We start from the raw sequence: 24,884 nt of genomic DNA, 5'->3' as shown, positions 1-24,884 counted from the left end.
TATAATGAAGAAATCTGATATTTACAACTGAGAAGTTATATATGTATATACCGGTATATATTTGTTATAATTTCAAGAATTCAGAAATGTTTAAGGTGAAGAAGGTCCTAAACGATTAATCAGTTATCAAAATAGTTGTCGATTAATTTGCTAATCGATTAGTTGTCGATTAATTGTTGAACCTCTACATATGACCACATGACTTTCTCCCATGACTCCTCTGGATCATCCAAATGGTCATTGGCAAACTTAAAACAGGCCTGGAGATGTGCTGGTTTAAGCAGGGGAACCTTCTGTGCCATGCATGATTTTAAACCATGATGTCTTAGTGTATTACCAACAGCTACTAGTAACCATTGACCAGCACCTCCTGTGTGGTTCTTGGCTGATTCCTCACCATTCTAAGGATCATTGAGACCCTACGAGGTAAATCTTGCATAGAGCCCCAGTCCGAGGGAGATTGAGAGTCATGTTTAGCTTCTTCCATTTTCTAATAAATGCTCCAACGTTGGATCTTATATCACCAAGCTGCTAGACAATTGCCCCGTAACCCTGTCCAGCCGTGTAGAGGTCTACAATTCTGTCTTTGGTGTTTTTGGACAGCTCTTTGGTCTTGACCATGTTAGGAATTAGAGTCTTCCTGATTTTATGGGGTGGACAGGTGTTTATATGCAGCTAACCGCCTCAAACAGGTCAAAAAGTCAGATTCAAAACGTCCACCTCCACTCCACTAATTCGTTAGACTTTTAAAAGGCAACTAACAGGTCTTTGACGCCCAAAATTCTAGCTAATAGATAGGCGTTCAAATACTTATTTGCACTAGCATAATATAAATTGTTAAAAAAAAAAAATCATACAATGTGATTTCTGGATAATTTTTTTTAGATCGTCTCTCACAGTGGACAAGCACCTACTATAAAAATTTCAAACCCGCCCATCATTTCTAAGTGGGAGAACTCACACTTAAAAATCGCAGGGTGTTTCGCTCAAAACCCACTGCTCGTGACCGAAAGAACAAGGTTCCGGATACAAGCTGCTGAAATGAGTTTCCTCAGCAGGGTGTCCGGGCTCTCCCTTAGTGACAGAGTGAGAAGCTCAGTCATCCGGTCGCAAGCCAACTGTAGTGGCTCGGGCATCTGGTTCAAATGCCTCCTGGACACCTTCCCTGGAGAGGTGTTCCGGGCATGTCCCACTAGCGAGAGGCCACGGGGACGACCCATGACAGTATTTCAAGAAATCTGAGAATAAATTACTTAAAGCATGGCTGATAATTTCACTTATTTCTAATAGATTTACACTAAAAACAAGAACATTGAACTACTTTTAAGGAGGTTTTTTTGTAGTGTATTAAGTTATACAGTATCATAGACATACTTTACATAGACAAAATAAACAGGCAGAAAGAAGACTGACAAACAAATCGAAAAACTGAGAGCTACCTGCTCAGGGGGGTTTATGTGAGTGAAGCCCTGGAAGAAATGCCTTCCTTGCACTTGAGTAAGAGTGCTGTGTAAGGAGCGTTCATCCTCACTGGTTACAATCAAACAAATCAGCGCATCACGTTCCACCATCTCATCCACTATGTCCATCAAACCTGCAAACAAAAACAATTCATCACAATAACATGAAAACATAAGTCACCATTAATGTACTGTGTATTTACTCTGAGCGACGTGTAGGTGGAGCAGCTCCTCGGGTCCTTCCTCGTGCTCGGGTGAGGTGGGCGCTCTGGCCACGTCATCCAAGTCATCCAACAGAACCACAGAAGGTTGCCTCCATTCCGCCTCGGTGAAAACCTCCTGTAATGTCCGACGAATCGTCTCTGCCCTTTTGCCTTATGAAAAAAAAAAAGTATTCATTAAATTTAAGAAAAATAAAAATGGCATGGTAGTAGGAGCAGGGAAGCACCTTGTAACATTTTACATTCCACCACTTCCACATGCGCATCCACGTCGTCTGCTGCTTTCCTGCAGAGGGCGCGAGAAAGGGCGCTTTTCCCACTACCCTAACGAAAACATGTGCACTTTAATAGGGACATCCCACTCGCTCGGTACCCAATTCAAAGAAATGCATTATCAATCCCATCAATATATTGTGGAATGATTTTCTGACCCATATATCGATGATTGTTGTATCGCTATATCGTGAGATCATCGGTATCCTGAAACTTGTATCACAAACTCAATCGTATCATGAGCTACCTAGAGGGTCCCACTCCTTATGTTTACAGCCCCCCCCCTTTTTTTATAATTGCAAATGAATATGAAAAAAAAATAAGTGGAAAAAATGAGAGAAAAAGAATATTTCAGTTTCCTTTTTTTAATTGGAAAAATGAGCAAGAAAAATTAGCTATTAACAGAATCAAAAATAAGGACAAAGTCCAATAAATGTCTCGAAACGATTCATGGACTATCAAAATAACTGTCGATTCATTTGCTTATCGATTATTCGTCAATTAATCGTGGCAGCCCTAGTTTTAATGCCTTGCCGAAGCCAGGCGTGCAAACCATTTTGGACCTCCCAGTCAAAACGGGTTGACCGTCTGTCAATGGCAGCCAAATGAATTACTGTAATTTTCGCCACCCACCAAATTTGACACGAAAATTGCATTTGTTCATAGATACAGTGTATCACAAAAAGCAACATCAAAGGCATGAAAATTCGGCCAAAATAGGCTTAGGTGTTAAATGGTTAATATTGACAACTTTTACTAAGGGGTGTACTCAATTTGTTGCCAGGGGTTTAGACATTTATGGCTATATTTTGTGTTATTTTGAGGGGAAAATAAATTTTTAAAAAACTCCCATTTTATAAGCTGCACACAGACTACTTTTCATTGTATCAAAGTGTCATTTTGTCAGTGCTGTCCCATGAAAAGATACTTAAATATCTGCAGAAACGCGAGGGGTGTACTCACTTTTGAGATACACTGTAAGCCGCACCAGACTATAAGCCACTGTACTTTGGAATATTTACACCAAAAGATATTACCCGGTAACACATTAACAGCGGCCTAATTATACTTTCATAAGACCGTCATAATTATGACATGACACCGTCATGAGCAATAATGAACGCGTATGACATGTTTTATTTCACTTTTGAGTGGATGAAAAAGATCCGAGCTGGACATAAATTAGGTAAGTGACAAAATTTGCCGGATGACGCTTAGGCTAGGTTTATATTGTAGGTCTTAATGCACGAATCCGATTTTTTCATGTTTTTCCGACTCGAGTCAGGCATTAACTTGACGGTCTGAATGGGACAAGTCGCATAGAAGTGGACCATTTCAAATCCAATCTGGGTCACATCTTTCCAAAATGTCGCGGCGGTCTGAACTGTCAAGTCTCCCAAATCAGTATTCATGCAGCAATTACGTCAACAAAGAGCGAGAGGGACGGCGCGCAACGGTAGCAGTGCAGCTGCTTTTGGGGAAGGGTCAGGCTTGACAACAGTCATAAAAAAAATAAAATGGGTTGAGGATAAGCCTGAGAATGATCGGTTTTCTCTCTGCTCTATATGAGCAATATTTTAAGATCGCTTACACGGCCGAGAGTCAGGGCAAACTGCCCATATGTGTGTGTGACATGCACGGACAAACTTTGAAAATAAGCCTAAATGGGGATTATTTATGTCTGTTATTTGTAGGGCTGTCCCAAACGACTAATTTTCTCCCGATTAGTCAACCGACTATTTTTACGATTAGTCGACTAATCTAATAATTAAAAAAATATATATATATATATTTTTTTGTTTTCTAATTTAGCAATGAAATTTTTGTTGACGCTTATCAATTCACAAAAAACATATTGGAACACTTAAATTATTTATTAAAGTACAAATAAACACGTAAATAACAATAATAAATCACAAATAAACAATGAGTTCAAATGCTGATAGAATTAACTAGTGTAGCATCCCGATTGAAAAGATGGTCTCTTAAACTGGTGGTTTACAACTTTTATTCCATCCTTGATGTAATCACACTGTAAAAGCTACGGTGCACACAAATAAAACAACACAATTAGAAATTAACAAAAGCTTTTCACCTTTTTCCTTTTAAACCTTATTTATATATCAATGAATTGCCTATATGAATTGCCTTTACCTTAATTTATTACCTTATCATTGACAATCTCTCCCTTAAGTGCAATCACTGTATATACTGTATATATTTATGACCTTTTAACCTTATATAATTTTCTATACCATAAAATAAACCATAACGTGAAATAAACCTTTCAGTTAGCATTAAGAACAATACTAATAGCACTTACAGGCCCATTGTCAATGAAACATTATTATTTAGTAAGGCGACAGCACCCTCTGGTGTACAAAAAATGAAAAAAAAAAAAAAAAATGTACAAACTGGGTTACGGCGCTTGAGGTGTTTATTCACGGCCGACGTGCAGCCAAGCTTGGCATTGAAGAGACAGGACGGAAGAGTATACGCTCCTTTGTTTCTTTGAAATAAGTCAATGTTTTGGACACGCTGGTGCGGTTTTTTGGGTTTGTGCCGCTTTCCCCGCTTGCATACAGAGCATCTGACATTCTGAACTTTCCGCGCATATATTTTTTTAACCCTTCATTAACCGTCGACGGGATGTTGTGCTCGTCGACGGATTTACGTCATCGATGACGTCGACTATGTCGACTAGTCGGGACAGCTCTAGTTATTTGTGTCCTCTTTTTGGAAATCAAACTATGATTCGCCCTGGAATGACGGATGACGGATGTCATTTGTTTTGATGCTTCTGCGCATGCGGGTCTTCTTGCTCAGCGCATGTCAGACTGCGAATTGGTGCGCATGAGTAGGGATGGGAATTGATAGGATTTTTACGATTCCGATTCCATTATCGATATTGCTTAACGGTTCGATTCTTTATCGATTCTCTTATCGATTCTAATTTGGGGAAAAAGAAGAATAAACGTTTTGATTGGCATCGAGTTTGTTTAATCAGAAGTCACAACCTTACAAACACAACGAGATCAAAAGAGGCCCAAAGCCTCAATGTTAACTGTGGCAATAAGTGGCAAATACACAAGAATGAGTAACATTTTACTGAAACATTTATCTAATAGAAATAAAAAATATTGGTATATATTGGCAGATAGGTTTTTGTTCTGCCTTTGGCAATATGTGTTAAAGCAGGGGTCCCCAAACGTTTTCCTGTGAGGGCCACATAACTTTTCCCTTCTCTGATGAGGGGCCGGGGTCAGTTTGTAACAGAAAAAGTGTGACGATTGCAGAAGTGCATAAATGTAAAAAATTATTGTTTTTCAGAAAGCCACAATCAAATAACCCTTTCTGGACTCTTTATAATAATAATAATAATAATAATTAATAATAAAAACACTATTACTTAAATAGATAATAACCAAATAACCCTCTCTGAATTCTTCAAGGAAAAGGCCAGAAAATAAATAACACGATTGAGAAAAAAAAAAAAAAATCTAAATGGCCGGACCAAATGTGGAGGCGGGCTGTATTTGGGCCACGGGCCGGAGTTTGGGGACTCCTGGGTTAACGTGTATTATTTTACCATTACATTGAATTGCATGCCTTTTAGTTTTTGTGGCGCTTACACGCTCAAGTGGGGGCGCCCTTGCGCTTCCTCACTTGAAGAACGCGCTCACGTGAAGAAGAGCGCGCTTACACCCAAAGAAGAAATGCCGCATCCAAGTGAGTGGGCGAGTTAGTGAGAGAGGGAAACACTTCTACGAGCCAACGTTCTTTGCTAATGTTAATATCTACAGAGGCAACGCCTGTATGTATCATCTTTTGTGTTGTTGTTGTTGTGTTTCCACTCGCGATCGGACACTTAAATCCAGTTGTGTAGTGGTTTGAACGATGTGCTAATGCTAGCGAACGAATGCTAACCATACTGTTATTAGCAGCTCATCATCGCTGATTTACGTTGATGCAAACCTGTTTGTTATTGGGGACGCAATTGATTTGTTTCATTTCTATTCTTAGTTTCACTCTTCAAGTGATGGTTGAATAAAGTCAGCAAATCTCCACCTTGCAATGACTGCAAGTCGCTTTGTTGTAATTTTTCCTCGTGAAGTGAAGACACACTTTGGAGCGTTTGAACCTACGTGCTGTCATTGTTATGTTTATGGCTGCAATGCTCGTGCTTACCCGTCGTAACCTTTCATTTTCACACTCTTTCCTGGTGAAGTGTAGTCAAACTTTGGAGCGAGTGGTTCTTGGCGCCATGCTAGTTTGATGCGTCTGGACAACAAGACACGTCACGACGCAATACGCGTCTTTAGGAATCGTTAAAGGGATCGTTAAGGCTTTTTCATTGTGATGTCGAGGCCTCGAAACACTCGGAACCGGTTCCGAATTGGAATCGGATTTCGATTCCCATCCCTACGCATGAGTAATACTTGAACGGTCTCAATGGACAAAGACAGTCTGAATGGGCACGCCAAAAAAACATGTATGACAAAAAATCTGATTTGTGTATTAAGACCTGCAGTATGAACCTAGCCTTAATGACATCTGTCATAAGCATTCATTAATGCCCATGACAGCATCGTGTCATAATCATGACTTTATGACGCCACTGTCAAGTAAAGTGTTACCTACTAACCCAAATAAATTAACAAAAAGTAGCGTCTTATAGTCTGAAAATTACGGTAACTATAAGGGTTGGCCGACATAATGGGCCATCAAGGGAAACTAACTGTGATGTGCTAAGCACTGTATTTGTGATTGGATTTGTTTCTGTTTGTTTTATTTCTAACTCAACAACAGTACAACATGAAGTAATATGCGCTGTAAACACAAATAGCCTCACTTGTGCGCCAGTAATGAGCAGGGCACCTCCTTTGAGTCCTCGTCCAATGACTCCAAGCAGCTCTCTGGACAAAGGAGACGCCAGCAGACTGTACGAGATGAACTCAAAGCTTCTACTGCTCAACTCGTCCACCCCACTGACAAGATACAGAAACAAACACTGATGAATATTTTAGATTATATATTTCCATATACAGTGAGGAGAAAAAGTATTTGCACCCCTTGTGATTTAGCAAGTTCACCCACTTATAAAATAGGTAGAGGTCTGAAATTTATTATAAGTAAATAATAAATATTGATTGATTAATTAATAATAAATAATAATTTATTGAAAAATCATACAATGTGAGTTCCGGATTTTTTCTTTAGATTATGTATCTATTGGTGGCAATTTCACCCATCCAAGTGCTCTATTTGGCGTCTGCAACTTGTTCAGAGTGCTCCTGCCTAATTTTTAAATAGTATATCTAGACGTGAACATATTACCCCCGTGCTATTTGCAGAGGTGGGTAGAGTAGCCAAAATTTTTACTCAAGTAAGAGTCATGCATTTAAGTAGTGCTTGGTACGATTTAGGCCAGACATGTCCAAAGTCCGGCCCGGGGGCCAAATGCGGCCCGTGGTCAAATTTCATCCGGCCCCCAGCCTCTGTCATAAAATCAATAACATCTGGTGCGCACACAGACTTAATAAATTGGTCAGCAGTACTGCAACCAGCATATGAAGTAGCTTACACACGAAACGCTGCTCCTCTATTTACCCACTAAAAGGCAGCAGCACTTTAACCCTTTATTGCCAAATGTATCGCATTTGATACACCTAAAATTTCATGATTTTCAGACTAATTTAGAATTTTGACATTTCTTTTTAAAAAAAAAAAAAAAAAAAAAAAAGGATGGATGCAAGTCGACATTTGCATCTGTAGGTTCCATGAGAAAAAAAACATGATTTAGCATGGGTTATAGATATTAGAGCGCTTATTACACATATTCATTTTGACTTTCCTTTTCACAAATTTGAAAAAACGGTTTCATTAGGACCCTATTTTTCAAATTTTGGGATTCTCTGATAATAGCTTCATGTTGCAGGTATTTAAGGGCTAAGCAACATTACTCCGTGTAACCCTCTTCTTCCAATTTTCTAAAATGGCGACAATCAACAAAAAAAAGTTGACTGTGACGGCCGACGCTTCAAGGATAGGTGGAAATTGGACTATTTCTTCAGTAAAATATGCAACAACTGTGTCTTGCCTCATTTGCAAAGAGACAGCCGCTGTTTTTAAAGATTTCAATGTGAGGCGATATTGCCAGACAAGACACGCTGACATGTACGACAAGATTACAGGGAAGATAAGCAGCGAGAAATTGAAGCACTTGAAGCTAGTTTAATTTCACAGCAGTAGTATTTCGCAAAAGGCCGAGAGTCGAAAGAGAACGCCGCAAAGGCTAGTTGCGAGATTGTTGAAATTATTCATTAAAAAAAATAATAAAGCAAATGTGACACACTGAATGGCTTGCTAAATTTTGCTTAAATATATTGTTCTACGTAAAGGACGTCAGCCAAGGTCGGCCCCCCACATTTTTACCACGCCAAATCTGGCCCCCTTTGCAAAAAGTTTGGACACCCCTGATTTAGGCTATTAACATGTAAAACGCGGCTCAATATATGAAAAAAATCATGATACAAAAGTAACTCTGGAACGGATTAATTTCATATGTCGAGGTATTAGTGTATTCTAGACAGACCCTAGAGAAGAAAGCGATGGAAGATCTTGTTTCGGTGGGTCAATCTCAACTGGTGGTGCAGACACTGGTTCTCGTACTACCTGGACAAGGAACAAAGTGAGATGGTGAAGGATATTTGTACCAGAACAAATCCAACCAACCTGGATATGTTTCTTCTGTAAGACTGAAGGTGAAAGGAGAAAGAGTTGGTCGGGTGGTTCACTCTCAGGTTCGGATTCTGGTTTCAGCACTGTGACAGTGAACTCTAATTTGTCTAGAAAGAAAACGTTTCGGTGTTATTCACAGTGTCTAACTACGAACGCCCTTACATTTGTTACGTTACAAAAATACTTTTGGCTGTACCTTCTCTCGTAACTCATTACATTTTCTCATTCTATAACGGCCCTAGTTACAGACAATATGAAGTAGGGCTGCAGCTATTGATTATTTCGGTAAGCAATTAATCTTTCAACTAGTTAGTTCGAATAATCGAATCATCAGATTAAGAACATTTAATGTGTTGCAGAATGAATTTTAGGAGATATACAATATATACAGATTGCATTAAGTGTGAATAAAAAATTCCCGAATGTTTCTTCAAGCTATGCAGAATTGCACTTTCATTTAAAAATAAATTCAAATACCTGAGCTTAGCCTCAAATGATAGAAAAATTGATAAGGCTATAAGTACTGTACAACAAAACAGTTGGCTAACTTGCATAGCAAAATTCCGCTAGCTTCACGGTTATAAAATACTCGCGTTTTTTTCCAATGCTCTTAACTAATCGTTCAAACATATATTCCCACAAAAAATTGCTAAATATACCTATTAACTAAATTATGAATGCATGAAAAACAACATATTAGCGTCAACATATTAGCATAAACAAAAACCTACATTATGTTGGTCTTAACAGGTAGCAGTTGGATTCAGCCATTTTAATGAGTTATATTCACTCTTGCCACTAAAGGGCAATTTATCAACCCAAATAAATAAAACTAAATGCAAACACTTTGAAAACAAACCATTACAACACCATTAATTAAACGAATACTCGAAGCAGCAAATTTTGATTCGAAGATTTTTTTCTAATTACTCAAATTAATCGATTAATCTTTGCAGCACTAATACGATATATATATATATATATATATATATATGTGTGTATATATATGGCGGAAAACGCAAAGGTGACTTGAAGTTCAGCTCTGAGACCCCCAATTTGGTCAAATTTCAAAATTGCCCTATATGCATGTGTGATACATTATTGGAAAGCTTAAAATCTCAATTTTCTGGCAGAAGACAAACTTTGAACAGGAAGGCATTTAAAAAAAAAAAAAAAAAAGTGAGAGCATGAGAGAGTATTATTAAAGACACCATGATTTTAACGAGGTATTATTGCATATTGTTTCGATCCAAAACTCCGTGTAGCATGGGTCACCGAGCGTCAACACTGTGATAGCTGTGACTTTTTGGGGAATTTTATGGGTGAAACACTGTAATATAACAAGGGTCGCAATGCAGAAATCTCAGACATCAAGGAGCTGTCGAGATGTTTTTTTTTTTCAAATATTTACCCTTTTAAACTTTTTTTCCCAATTTTTCTTTGTTTGGATCGATTTTTTATCTGAAATATCGGGGACAATGCGATGGTAACAAAAATAAAGCGACAGTTATGAGGTAGATAGCCGTGACCTATTTACAGTCACCATTTTTTTCATTGTGACGTAATTTGTTTAAAATTTTAAAATATGCGTGTGAATAATTTTATAGTCTTTTTTTTAACTAAATATTAGACATCAATTAATGATTTGAAGCTAAAAATGATAGACATTTTGAATAATATAATTATTTACCTTCTTTTTATGGCTGGGTTGAAAAAAAGCGGTTGCGCGGTATCTGTAAATGGGTGTCTCCAGGGTAAAACGGACAAAAAAAAAATAGTTTAGGGGCTTAATAAGCCATGAAACTGCTATAGCAGCATATAGACATACGTATTGTTCTATCAAACACAACAGTTCTTTTGGCTTAAAATACAGCAGTTTATTTGAAAGGGGGGTGCAAGAGCAGAAACTGCTTTTTCAGCCTTGTCTGTGTTTTCCGCCATATATATATCACAATATATACACATACACAACACCATTTTAATTAAATGAATCCTCGAAGCAGCAAAATTTGATTCAAATCTTTTTTCACATATACAAAACTCGGGTTGAACAAACACTAGGACACGCTGCAAAGGCAAGTGAGCATTACACTGAGAGTGGAGGCTTTTCAGGGTGGAAAGTAAGGTAACAAAGTAGTTACGGAAGTAAAGTAACAAAGGAGTTACTTTCATAATTGAATAACTAGTAAAGTAACTAACTACTTTTTAAAAATATCTTGAACAACACAGGTTATGTAGTTGAAATGAGCATATCATAAAGGTGTTTTATAAAGACTGGCAGATATGAATCACCGTCAGTCGCGTGTAGGAGGACGGAGCCAACTCGCGGTGTCAGGCAGGCCAGAGGTCTGTGAGTCTGAGTGTGCAGCCAGCTCAAGAAAGCTGTCTGGATATCTTCGTCCTCCTCCGCCTCAGTCTGGAATTCCAGTGAGGAAAAAATGTGTTCATTACCGCCCCCAAAAGAAAGAAATGTACTTAATTTTGCAATATAAATAATTTTTTTAAGAAATAAAAAAAGATTTTCACTTTTCACATTAGCCTTTTTTTTTTTAACCAAGAATTAGTAATAGAGTGGTACCTTGACACATCTCTTTTATTTCTCGTCTGTTCAGGAACAGTATGCAAAACACAACCGCCACATTAGAACCCGATTCGTTACATTATTATGATTTGTATTTATAATCAATTTGTTTTGCCATGTGTAATTGCTATTTGTAATTGTATCTGCAGTATTTATGAAGGATTTAGCATAGGTTTTCGGCCTGTGGAACGAATTCATCGAATTATAATATATTCTTATGGGATAATCACACTCGACATGTGACTATTTCGACTTACAAACCAGGTCCTGGAACAATTCGTATGTAGAGGTACCACTATATTACTTAGGTCATACTAAAAATGTTTCATCTAAAAAAATATTCTTCCTTTGTAAATCTGCACACGATACCATACATTAACATGAATTCCTTTAAACTTACTAGTGGTTTTTGAGGCCATAGTTGGATGGAGGATGCTACTTTAACTGTCGATGTCACTGGCTTTATTCTTACTGTAGAATGTGGGAGGATGTTGAGTCTGGCAGCCAATACTGGAGGAATCTGTAGCACAATCAAATAATAAGCAGCAATGAGATATAAAATGACAAATCAGCACGACGACCTTATACCGCCAATATCTTGATATGTTGGGCAGCAAGTAAAAGTACAAGCCTGTAGCCCTTGTGCACTTACTGGTCAGTTTAGAACATCAGCTATGCTTAAAGTGCATGTGACACGAAAAAGCATGTTTATTTCATAATACATGCGGTATTTTATGCTCCTGAATGATATGGACCGCTTGGATGTGTGTGGAAGCGATCGCTATATTTATTTAGTTTTTTTAATCCCGCGCCATGAAAATGAGCAACTTCCGGCTTCGGTCTTGCATTGAGGAGGAGGGCGCTGTGACGTGTACGAGAGAATGACTCCTCTTCACTATACAGCCTACTGTTGTGTATGAGGACTAAGGATTCAGCTGATTTTGCGGATTAATACGTTTATTTTTCGCATCAAGCCAGCCAAACGGCTGCAGAAAAATCTTGCTTTATGAGGGAGAGGCGTGTGCGCCTTTTTGGAGTTTCAAAAGGTTCCCATTCACTGTGGATATTGGCCAAGCCCTACTACTGTGGGACCATTGGACTTACGAGGAAGTGAGTAAACATCTTGTTTTGTATTATGTCAAATATTAATACAGCGATTACAACGTAAACACTACAAACTTTAAATAAAGGACTACTTACGTTTGATCATTGACAGGCATGTAAAAAGCTCTCCTCGTTCACATTAGCTGCACGTTAGCTGCACAACAACTGCAGTCGCCCTCCTCCGGGGAACGAGCTGTAAATTGCTCTCCGCCGGGCGGTTTGCCGATCCGCGAAGACAATTGACAACCCAGTCGTCATGTCAAATAATCCGGGCTAGTTATGTGTGATTTTCCACTTCGAAGACGTTGAAACATCACTCAGTTCGGGTTAGCATGTCGGCTAGCTGTCACGCCTCTTGGTTTGTTTACATTCGCCGAAGCCGGGGAAGGGAAATGACATATGTCCGATTTAGGTGTCATAAAATATCGTTTGGGAGGTGCGACAGTAAAGGTGAAGTCGAGAGTTTTGACCATTATGGAGTAATTTTGCCATGTCGTCCTGAATAAGTGCATTTTTATTATTTCTTATTCCATTTAGCACAAGACTGTTATTTGTCATGGCTATGCCATTTATTTCGCAGTTGGGGAAAATACTTGGATAAAAAGAATATCCTGTAAAAATATTGAAGAGACAGAAGCAATGACATTTTGCAGATCTCTTCGTCGCGTTTTCCTCATTGTGAATAGTTCCCCCTCGACGGGCTGAATGGTCCTTCTCAAGCCATTTATTTAGCTATTGGGGAAAAATACTTGGATAAAAAGAATATCCTGTAAAAATATTGGAGTAGAGAGACTGAAACAATGACATTTTGCGGCTCTCTTCGTCGTGTTTTCCTCGTTCTGAATAATTCCCCTTCAATGTATAGTAAAACCGATGAGCCCAGTCTCCCGCTGATGTCATCCACCTGTTGAGCCCTATAATGGTAGGCGTGGCTAACCGGCAGATTAAAAGACTAATTTCTCGTCATCTGCGCTTTGCTAAATTGTTGTATATAGTCGAATCGTCTCAAAATATAATTCTAATTCACGTAATAATGCTATTTAAGACTTTTTTTTCTACTGTCGTAAGCTCTTTAAGGTGACTTCTAGATGTCTCCAAACAAAGATTCTAAGTAGAGGTGTTGTAAAAATCGATATGAATCAGTTGTCAGTCTGTTTGTAAGATCCAGAGTACAATCAGTCTGAACGCATGGATCATTCAAAAACCGCCACTGAACTACTTGCACTTACATTGTATACATAAATTAGTAAGTTTATATTCAACGTAACAGAGGGAAATAGCAGGTCAAATATCATTCAAACTCAAAACTAAAATTATCACATAAACTAAATAGAACTATCAAGTCATCAAACAACAAACAGTAACTGAAGAATAAATATCACACAACATGAACTTTAAACGTTTACATTTATAGGACCGCAATACATGCTGGGAGGTATGAGGCATAAAGCTACAATATAGTGGACTACAACAGATGAAATCTACAGCGTTCATCAACTTAAATGGAAGGTTTGGAAATCATTTAGTTTTTTAACAAGCATGGAAAGGTAGACAAATGTACTGATGGCCAAATAAAGCTTCTTGAAGCAATTAACCTTTACAACCTATTGATTTGCACATGGCTCAAAGCTTCATGGTGGTTCCTTGGATGTAAGGTATAGCACCACCAAGTGGTCTTGAAGCCAATGAGGTCAACGATGGTAATTCTATGGCAATTTGTTTAAGAGAATGACATGAATGAACTGTGTTACTATATGAACAAAATGCAATTAGTGCTATAAGGACAATTCATTAAAAATAAAGTTTCTTTTTTGGGGGGAAAGTATTTCACGAGCAAAGAAAATATTTTAATAATATACTCTACATGCATGCACTTGTTTTATCCATGTGGCAAATAAGAATGGGAAAAGTGAGGGGGGGAAAGCTGTTATGGCTGTTTTTTGCCGAATCAAATGATTGAAAAATATCAATTACCGTATTGGCCCGAATAAATGACGGCCCTGATTATAAGACGACCCCCTCTTTGTCAAGACTCAAGTTTGAAAAAAAAGACTTTTTGAACACCAAATTAATTTTTAACAGAAATTACAGAACATCTGAAACAAATAATTATAACAATATACAGTATATGAGAGAAAAAACATGTTATTGTAATCTTAATATCTGAACATTTAAATATGTAAACTAAAGTGCAATCACATTTGTAAATTAATGGCTTCTGGTTTTTGAAATGTAAATAAACCAATCTATTGTGACAAAACTACAAAATTGCAATTGATTTTTATTTTTTATTTTTATTTATTTTCCCGTTAGGCATGACAAATCCAAACAAACATACAGCATTTATACAATACAATTTTACAATTAATTCAACCCGAAAAGAAAAGGGCTGACGGGAGAAGCCTAAGCTTATTGAAACCCGTCCCCAGTATACCATATAGGACACAGAAAATATCAAATATCAATTTTTGACATTCAGATTTCGTAATGATTACAAGTTTTTTTTTTTTTTTTTTTTTTATAATAACCATCCCCTCTGATTGTTCATTTTCACAATAGTCCATTGTCAATCGTGGCAATGTGCTCGTTATGTTGATTAGATCCAGTAGATTAGTTCATAATTCAGTAATTAGTTGATCCGATCCAGAAACATAAAAGTATTTATCAGGATCGAATATGTCATTTGGTTCATTGGAACAATCTTCAAATGGGTCTTCCAACTGTAATTGTGATAAGAGCATAGAGTCCGCTACTTGGGTCATGATTAGTTTTCATAAGCTGCCAGATCTTCGACTTGCTTGATAACTTTCGTTTTCTGGTCTTGTGTTTTGACGAAAATTCTGCAATCTGCGGTCCACGTACTCTCAATCTTTCCCGCTTTCTTCAGTTGATGTGCCTTTCTTGCTATTTCAGCGTTGCGGCGGGTTAGATTCTCATTGAAGAAGATGTTGGATCCTTTCAGGAGACGACCTTGTTTGAGGAGAGCTATCTTATTCTTTTGATCAGTAAGCTTCATAAGTATCATTGGGGGTTTATTCCCTCGTGAAGCTAGCGGAAAGCATTGTTGAATGAATTGCTGTTCCACTCTTATTCCCAATTCTTGTAACTTGTCAGTCACCTGTTTTTCCACCGTTGCATGGTTTGGTTCATGATCACCCTGAAGAACTTGCGAATATGCGCGTGTTCTCACTTTGATACCGGTGATGAGGAGATCATTTGCACGTCCACTTTGATCCAGATCCTCTGCCAAAGCTTCCAGTTTTTGATACGATCATCTCTCTCTTTCATTGTCTTCTTCAGTTGCTCGTTTTCAGCCCGCAGCAATTGGAATTCCTTCAAGATGTCTTGATTCTGCTTCAAGAGGTCCCGATTTTGGACCAAGAATTCAGAATTCAGGAATTCAGCCATAATTTGCTCTAATTTTAGCTCTAATTTTTGCATAGAAGATTTTAAATCTTCCATTTCTTCATTCTTGTCTGTCTTTTCTCCTCTTTTCGGTGCATTAGGCATATTTGGGAGGTTTTCTCTTCCAGCTGGCGCCTGAGTTATCAGAGACAGATAACGGAGCCAGGAAAATGCGTCTTTCGCCTTCGAGTGTCTGTGAGTCATAATGCAATAACTGCATTAACCATCAAAGTGAAGTCTAACTGTAACTGTAGTCTTGAAACAAATATGAATAAAGAAAAACATTGCAATAAAATAATGCAAACTGGATAAACGAGCGTAGCTGAGATCTGTCATGACAGAACATCGCTTCAATTATGTCTGCCGCCATCTAGCGTCGTAAATGGGTATGATGTCTAGACCGCGAATATAAGACGACCCCCACTTTTTAAGTCTTATTTCAATGCAAAAAACACCATCTTATATTCGGGCCAATACGGTACATCGTGGCATTATGCTATCGTGATATAAAATAGCCCATTACATTACAGAGGATTTTTCCCATATCCCACACCACTAGTAAGAAGTATTTGTCAGTCTTACCCAGCATGTCCCACAGTGGATGGTTCCTTCTGTGTATCTTAGCTCGTCAATATCATGGCACACCAAGCGCACCACCGTGGCCTCCTGTTTCAGCTCCTGATCTTTCACCTCCTCTACGCCATCTGCCGGCGCATTTTTCTTCTTCTCTACCTTGGCTCTTTCCTTGGGTGAGGGAACTTTGGATAGCAGGCCGTACGTCAGCTCCGGTTGACCTCCAGCGACGTCTAAATCCGACGTGTAGCTGCACGGGAAGATGTGAAGAACGCCTGGCGCTACATGACTAGCGGTGGTGAGGGAAGGAGGAGATGCGCCGCACACTCTGTAAAGGGCGTCCGGCAGCAACGCGGGGACTTCCGGTACGAACGGGACCTCCCTAACTGGGTCACTTGAGCCTTTTGTCAAGTACCTAAAAAGACTTTTTAAGTCCGTGATGCCACCCCACTGCTGATTCAGAGGAGGTGAGGTTTGCAAGGGTGGTCTAGGTGTAGAAGGGGTGTCCCAATGGCTGTGATGAGGCACCTCGGGGTGCCTGGTGTGTTTTTTAGGGGTTACCATGAGCTCCGAGAAGGGCTCCAGCCGACCGTAAGGCACTGAAGGTAACAAGGACGCTGTGGGAAGGGAGGCCAAGTCAGTGGTTAATAGGGAATTTGCTAACAGTATGTTACAATCATTACAAAAACATATTTTTTTACTCTAAGGAATTTATATAAAAGCTACCGAAATAAAATCTGTTTGCTGCTTTACCCAAATGTATTCAAAGCAATTGTAGAACTTGAGAATGTATCTTAAATTGACACTTTTCTTTGGTTCTCTTTAAAATTGTTTTCCTCAGAAAATCAAAATGCAAAAAAAAATGTTGCATGACAAAAATATGACGAGCAGGAATATTAATCACAGTGAAAACAAACTAAATCCGTAAAACTACAACTTTTTTCTTCTGGAAAAAAAACCTCAAATGCGACTTTACTTTTTTTTCCTTTCAGGTCTGTCTAATAAGTACTTGTACGTTACATAAGAAAATTAGAATTTTCTTTTAATAGGTAAAATCTTTCTGGATAAAAATGTTTTAATTTACAAGAAAAATAATGTAATGATTATTTTAACATATTACAAAAACAACTTGTTTTCCATGAAAAAATATTTTAAAAAATGTGTTATTTTTTATTGTTGGCCCATAATATCATGTGGCAGATAAATTCTAAATATTATCGGAAATTATCAGCATCAATTTTGTGCCTTTGTGAATGCTGAGTTATAAGTTAAGGTCCAAGCCTGCAGCCTTTGTGCATGGGCTTTGCTTAGAACAGTACTTCTCAAATAGTGGGGCCCGCCCCCCCCGGAGCGATGCCGGGGGTTAGGGCATGTGACCTCGGGGAACATATTTTTTTGCCGTACTAGAATAAAGTGTAATTGCACATCCACTCAGTCGGGTGCAGTTGCGCTCTCATTTTCAGAGTGTGCGCAGTATTTTTGAATCAAACAAGAGCACACAGCAAAGAGCACTGGAAACTTAAGTGTGAGACGAGGAAAGACCAGTCAGTTTACTGTGCCTAAAAATGTTTGCAGCAGACAGCAGGAGGCCAATTCAACTCAGACGTCACAAAGACATTAGACCCCTATAAAATTGATAAGCCACTTGATTTTTTTTCAGCGGAAACGTCCGGAATATTGCCAACAATTGTTCCGCTTTGTCAGTGTTACATCTGTAAACCACCGAGCACTGTTAGCATCATATAAAGTGGCATACCAAGTTGCTCAGTGCAAAATAGCCCCACACCATAGGAGAGGAGGTGATACTGCCTGCAGCAAAAATATAATATGTCCTTCTGTCCAATGACACAGTCGTTTTTGTTCTTTTTTGTTGTATCTGTAAAATTGTTTCGCATATTGTCCCCATGAGTTAATGTTGCTATTCAATTTGAATTTATTATTATTTATTGATTTTATTTTTCAGTATTAAATGGTCAAAAAATGTACCTTGAGTGTATTTTGGATGTGACTTTTTTTAAATCAGGCAAATTGATGTGTTTCGGTTACAAACAAAACATTGTTAATAAAGTTATAATTTATCGCAAACTGATCTAATATATTCCATTTCTTCTTTCACATCAAAAAGGGCACAATGTTATGCAGGGACGTACTTATAATAATTTTATAGACAAATGATATAATTGACACTGGCGGCAGAGAGTTGGAAACGTTTGGGTCTTCCTGTGTGTGTGTGGGGGGGGGGTTCAGAAAATATGTGAAAAGCACTAGCTAAGAGTGATCTTCAGATGTCTCCAAACTAAGATGTTTTGGGATTTGTAACCTGAGGGACAGACTATAATCACTCATGGTGCAAATAAAATGAAATGAAATGAATTGAAAAAAAATTATAAACTCATATAAAAATTATAAACTCATCACATATATCTACTGCATATTGAAATACTGTGTCATTGGGAAACTCCTCCTGGCTTGCTTGTTTTGCACATTATTGTACTCCAATTCACAGCCATTTTATTCACATTTTATCATTTTATTCCGTTTTATTTTACTTTATTTGTATTTATTCCATTCTCAACACTGTGGGTAAAATGCAACATTTTGTTCTGTATTCGCTCGTGCATACCAGAATGTCAAGTATCTATCTATCTAAGCATCCAGTGGGGAATCACAAAACAATTGGCAATAATATGTTAAGTCGTAGAACACATATATCGGTATCGGATTTGGAGTTGGACAACATCAGGATATCAGTTAAAAAGTAATTATCAGACAATTATCTTTTTTTTTTCAATGATGAAAAAAATCTTTTTTTCCATTTATTTTTACCTATCTGAATGTAAAGAACTGTGTGGCTGTCCACCCACACAGGCAAAACAGCATCTGGGAATACCACTCTAATCTGATCCAGAAGATGCTCCTCGAGCGCACCACTGTGGAGCTCCTGGAAGTGTCAGGGCACATGAAGAACAATCATGGTACAAAATGTTTCACTTGCAAAGGCCATGCGAGAACCTACCAAAATCTCCCAGTCATCAGCTGAGAGTGGCTCCACAAACACTTGACGCACTGATGACACTTGCGGACATGCCCTCAAGAAGCCCTGAGAAACAAAATGTGTATCTCACCCTGGAGTGGTGGCATTAAAAAAGGCAGACTTTTACCTCCTCTCCTTCCAGCAGGCCCAACTTTTCTGCGAGATGTCGGCACATCTCCACATGGTGGTTATCAAAGTTGGAGGAGCTGCGGCTAAGAGTCCAGCTGAGAAAAACAGGAGGTCCATCATGACTCCAGGACAACTCCAAAGCCTGGTTCTAGGACACAAATCACTGACGTTACGCTGGAGAAAATGAAGCAGTAACAGTTATCTACTACAGGGGTGTCAAAACTCATTTTGGTTCGCGGGCCACATTCATTGCCAGACCAGTTTATTTTTCGCCAAATAAGTTAACTCACTGGCTGGATTGGAAGACTAGCGCCATCAATGGCCCTGAAATATGAGCATTCACAGCGAGTCCTCCCAGTTTAAGTCGATTGGACGTCTATTATTGTCAGTGTGTGAAAAAATATTTTATTTATGCTTATAAAAATACAAACATTAACTGCTGTGAAACTATATGCGTTTTTTATACTTTCATGTGAGACTGTGTCCATGTTCATGTCCACATATATTTCTTTGAACATAATACAAAGAGTTTCTGTCGACTGCCTTAGCTGATTTTACTCCCTCTTGTACCAGCCAGAGCTAGTTTTCAAGGTCATAACTCATTATGTTTTTCTGTGGAAAATCCCCAGGTTGGGCTGTAATAAGTTTCACTTCTGTTTCACACTAAGCATCCTTAGGCAACGCCCTTTCAATAGTATAAAGGAACTTGGCTCACTTTGTCTCACTGTGCTCCTGCGTGTTCACAGCTCCTGGTTGGAGCACACCATTGTACCCCTGATATATATCTTGTGTTCTATAAAGTCTTCGAAGCAGGCAATCCTTGGCTGTTTATTCATTTCTCATTTGAACTATTGAGTTGATACTTGTCTTGAAGTTCAAACTTGAACTTCCCTGACATAGTGGAAGCCTAAGAATTATTTTTGGGTCCATTCCTTGAAATTTTAGGGTACTTATGGGTCAGTTCCTGTACATTTTGGATCATTTCCTGATGATTTTAGGGCATGTCCAGGCCACTTTTTGTTAATTGTTCACTTCCTGTTGATTTGGTGGCATTTCCAGATTACCTCCGGTTGATTTTGGGTCACTTCTTTTTGGTTTCGGGAGATTTTTCGGTCACTTCCTTGTTAACTCATTGATCGCCTTGGACGGAGGGAGATGTCCAATCTGTTTTGACTGGGAGGGGAAGAATGAACGAATGTGACTGCGGACACAAAAGTGAGCCGAGTGTAGTAGTGCACTGCCTCCTTCCTCCCTTGTCCACAATCTACAATAGCGTACCGCACGAATGCTATTTTTAGAACGTGACATCACATCGTAAAGCGGAAGTGGGACATTATAGACATGCACTCTCATACAAACCATTATTATATTTCTCTCCAGTAATCTTTCAAAAAAGAACATGCCGAGTAAAACACTGCTGCTATGGGACTTATGGAAACGACTCTAGACATTACGACATATGAAAGATGTTTTCTTCATACATTTCCCGAAACCAAAAACTCGGGAGGAAAAAATGAAGAATGGATCAACTTGAGCGGCCGTCCAAAAGACCAGATTAATGCCAGCAAGGTGAAGCCATTCATATTTCATATGTAATAACCATTTTGTTGGGGGCCATGGTCCTACAGAGGACAAAGAGGTAAGCCATTTTGATATTTTTACCCATTTTTTAGCAAGGCGTTATGCCGTGCTACTTCTGTCTGACAATGAATGACCTGAAAAAAATTTTAATTGTACCTGACTGCCACTGTTGTTACCTTTTCTGTTGTAAAAAAACAACTTTGGTAAGGGGAAATTGTAAAAAAAATTATAGACTTAAGATTTGTTATTAATGAAAAAATGTAACCCTTTATTGCCACATGTATCAAATTTGATACACCTAGAATTTCATGATTTTGAGAGTAATTCAGAATGTTTTTTTCTTTTCTTTTTGAGAAAAAAAAATGAAGGATGCAACACATGCATCTGCAGGTTCCATGAGAAAAAAAAAACGGGATTTAGCTAGGGTTATAGATATTAGAGCGCTTATAACTAGGGCTGTCAAAATTATCGCGTTAACGCGCGGTAATTAATTTTTTTAATTAATCACGTTAAAATATTTGACACAATTAACGCACATGTCCCGCTCAGACAGTATTCTGCCTTTTGGTAAGTTTTACAGCAAGGCTTTTTGTGCTGCAGCACAACAGCGAACTCTTGTGGTCGCTTTGCGACATGGTTTATTTTTTTCTTGCCAGTTCATATGGCTGCACGACGTCTCGGGCTGAAGCCTACGTTGTAATGTTGTGCTTATATGATCCTTGGACAAGATTTGTCCGTAAGTATGGTTGTTGTAAAGAATGTTTATATAGCGTGCTAAGCTAACGTTGTTGCTAATGCAATGCTTGTGTACTTTTTTTTTGTAGTTTTATGACGGTCTAAAGAGGACAATGGTTTGAGGCTATTTTATTAATAAATCAGATGAAAAAGGAAGAAGTCTGATTATTAAGGCGTCGTTCACTAGCTGTCTAGCTTTGGAAAAAGTAGACGCTTCGGAGTGAGGACAGCATAGACAGATTTAAATGACAGTAGAGTGAAATGCCCACTACAGTCCTTATGTACCGTATGTTGAATGTACAGTGGGGAGAACAAGTATTTGATACACTGCCAATGGATTTTCCCATTGGCAGTGTATCAAATACTTGTTCTCCCCACTGTATATATCCATCTTGTGTCTTATCTTTCCATTCCAACAATTTATTTTACAGAATATATATAATTTACAGGAAAAATACGGCATATTTTATAGATGGTTTGAATTGAGATTAATTGCGATTAATTACGATTAATTAATTTTTAAGCTGTAATTAACTCGATTAAAAATTTTAATCGTTTGACAGCCCTACTTATTACACATATTCATTTTGACATTTCTTTTTACAAATTTGAAAAAAAGGTTTCATTAGGACCTTATTTTTCAAATTTTGGGATTCTCTGATAATTGCTTCATGTTGCAGGTCTTTAAGGGTTAAAGTGTTCTTTGGCTGTCATTGAGTAGCATTTGCGATCGCTACACAAAAATGTAAATTAATGTAAATTACACCCAAGAGCGGTCAGAGACGCAAGACAACTAGAGGATATAATATAAAAGAAAGACAGGGCATATGGTGGTAAAGGATAGATTGTTGAAACAAGAGAGGCAATGCACACAAGAAAAAGGTGTCGATAAAAAAAGCTATCCCTGGATCAGGTCGGCTCTTTTTCCCCGACTTTTTCAGCCCTCGACACTCAAGCCATCACTTTAACTGAACTTTTGTATATTCTTCCACATCTATACCAGTGAATTTGGCACCAGGGACATCATTTTCGGACAGAATTGGTAGGTTTACCTCAGTAAACATCTCGTTCGTGCACTATTTCCATGCTTTTACTATTAGGGGCAAATGGGAGGTTGACCCGCCTAGCAACAATTGCTAACGTCATGAATATTAATGAGCAAAAGTGATGTGTTGCTTGCAGTGCGCCATAACGGTCCAATCAAGAATAACGTGACACAATAACCGCCAAGAATACAAGAACCTTGTTAGCACGGGAAATAACTTTGGTGATAGCAATATAGAATTGTTACTGTTAATGGTGTGTCCTGTAGCCTTTTTAGGGAAGAAGTGACTATTTTTGGTCATTAAAAATATAAAACCTCATAAAAAGACTTGACGTCCACAAACATGGATCACATTGGCCTACATGACCCAAAGTGAGTTCACTATTAATCATTAGAGGTGTGCAAAATTTCCGATTCTTAGATTATTCGCGATTCGGCCGTGGAAGATTCGAGAACGATTCACAAACATCCAAATTCCGATTATTGAAATATGCGAAGTAAAGCGGAAGTACACAACACTCAGCGCGCCGCGCGGTCTTCGGGACGGAACGGAGCGAGAGTAGCTAAACATCATGCTTCCCATTACCCGGCCCCTCGAGTAATGCCAATGCTCAACTCACGGGTCTAGCTCAACTCACGGCTCTAGCTCAACTCATGCAACGAGATAAAAAAACACAACAACATACATGACTGCTGCCGAAAAGCTGTACATCCATATAATGTTAAGGTGGATATCATTTATATAGGACTAGATGCATTATAGATTCGGTAGTGTTAGCAGCACATCTACAAAAAGCTAGATGCGGGCGTTATAAACGGCCGCCATCTTAAAGCAGGAGACTTCCCTGCAAGGCTGTTGTAGCGAACCTTCCAAGCAAACCTAATTAACTTTTTATCTAAAATACTCCTAAATCGGTAAAATATTGACTTGAATCTATCTTTAAAATAGTTTTTAAACTTTCACATGTCGAAAGTAGACAAAAGGGAAATTATGGAATAACGGGAGCAGTTTTAACAAATTTAACGGTTGATTCACAACATTAAATTAATTGAATGTAGTTTAAAGCTGCTGATACAGAATGGGGACTGGAGTTTTTTATTTAATGTTATTTTTGTATATTTGTTTACTGCTATATGTTAACTTGATACTGAAATAGTAGTGTGGTTTAGCCTGAGAGTATTTTTGAACAATTTTGGAACTAACGTACAAAACATAAAAAAAAAAAAAAAAAAAAAAAGAGAGAAAAAAAAAAAGGAGGAGGGTGCATCAATAATCGTTTTATAATCGAATCGGAGCCTCTGAATCATAATCGTAATCGAATCGTTAGGTGCCCAAACATTCCCAGCTCTATTAATCATTATTGTATTTTATTAAATAAATTTCTATACATTTCTTGTATAAATTGATAATAAAACCAGAAATACACTCTTGTTACAGCTGCCAAAATGCTCATGTTTCAGTCCCATTGACGGGGCTAGACGTCCAATCCATTTTGACTTGGAGGGCTCAAGTCCAGCGCCGTCAACAAATTCATCTCAGGTGCTTCTCAAGTAGGAAACCAGGCTAACTGTAGTTAGCTTACCTCGCTCAGAGAGAGATGGGAAATTAACTTGGCAGGCACATGGAGGAAACAATTTTTCGCGTTGTTAAACACAACCGTCACGGGTTGAATTCCGCTGAACATTTCGTCTCCTGCATGGGTTTAATTGTAAATGTGACACAGCCGTGCCAAAGTTTCTCAAGCTAATGTGCAAACAACTCCACAGATGCTCTGACAGCGATTGGCTATGAAGGCGGAAGCTTAGGTGGACGGTGTTTCAAAATAAAATCCTATTCTCTTCGACCACCAATATCATCGCAGCTTTCGAACGTAAGCAAGATTTTATTTTGAAGTTTAGTTTAAGGACATGTACTTCTGGAAAGATGGCGTGAAACGTCAACAAAACATTCGCTCGGCACAGTCGAGGGTGCAAACTTTGTGATTAATTGTGATTAAATGGG

General features: G+C 38.3%; 1 protein-coding gene across 2 annotated transcripts in view; it reads right to left on the bottom strand.

The window, feature by feature from the left end:
* pex1 (peroxisomal biogenesis factor 1) overlaps positions 1-24,664 on the bottom strand; it is a 43,287-nt gene extending 18,623 nt beyond the window's left edge. The window contains exons 1-13 of one of the 2 annotated variants that reach the window (XM_057827706.1): positions 24,466-24,664; positions 19,520-19,669; positions 19,375-19,458; positions 19,185-19,299; positions 16,368-16,975; positions 11,678-11,796; positions 10,988-11,118; positions 8,690-8,802; positions 8,550-8,629; positions 6,807-6,942; positions 1,909-2,005; positions 1,664-1,834; positions 1,440-1,594 (exon numbers count right to left, since the gene is read on the bottom strand). In XM_057827706.1, coding sequence (XP_057683689.1) covers positions 1,440-1,594; positions 1,664-1,834; positions 1,909-2,005; positions 6,807-6,942; positions 8,550-8,629; positions 8,690-8,802; positions 10,988-11,118; positions 11,678-11,796; positions 16,368-16,975; positions 19,185-19,299; positions 19,375-19,458; positions 19,520-19,669; positions 24,466-24,567 — 2,061 coding nt within the window. In that variant the 5' untranslated portion in view covers positions 24,568-24,664. Of the gene's footprint in view, positions 1-1,439; positions 1,595-1,663; positions 1,835-1,908; positions 2,006-6,806; positions 6,943-8,549; positions 8,630-8,689; positions 8,803-10,987; positions 11,119-11,676; positions 11,797-16,367; positions 16,976-19,184; positions 19,300-19,374; positions 19,459-19,519; positions 19,670-24,465 lie in introns of both variants that reach the window. The other variant, XM_057827707.1, reaches the window with a different exon arrangement.
* Positions 24,665-24,884: the final 220 nt, after the last annotated feature.

This window comes from Corythoichthys intestinalis, chromosome 22, assembly GCF_030265065.1.
Source record: "Corythoichthys intestinalis isolate RoL2023-P3 chromosome 22, ASM3026506v1, whole genome shotgun sequence".
In the NCBI taxonomy this organism is placed as follows: Eukaryota; Metazoa; Chordata; class Actinopteri; order Syngnathiformes; family Syngnathidae; genus Corythoichthys; species Corythoichthys intestinalis.
Note: the sequence above shows the minus strand (reverse complement) of the source record. Positions and strands in the feature narration are given on the sequence as shown.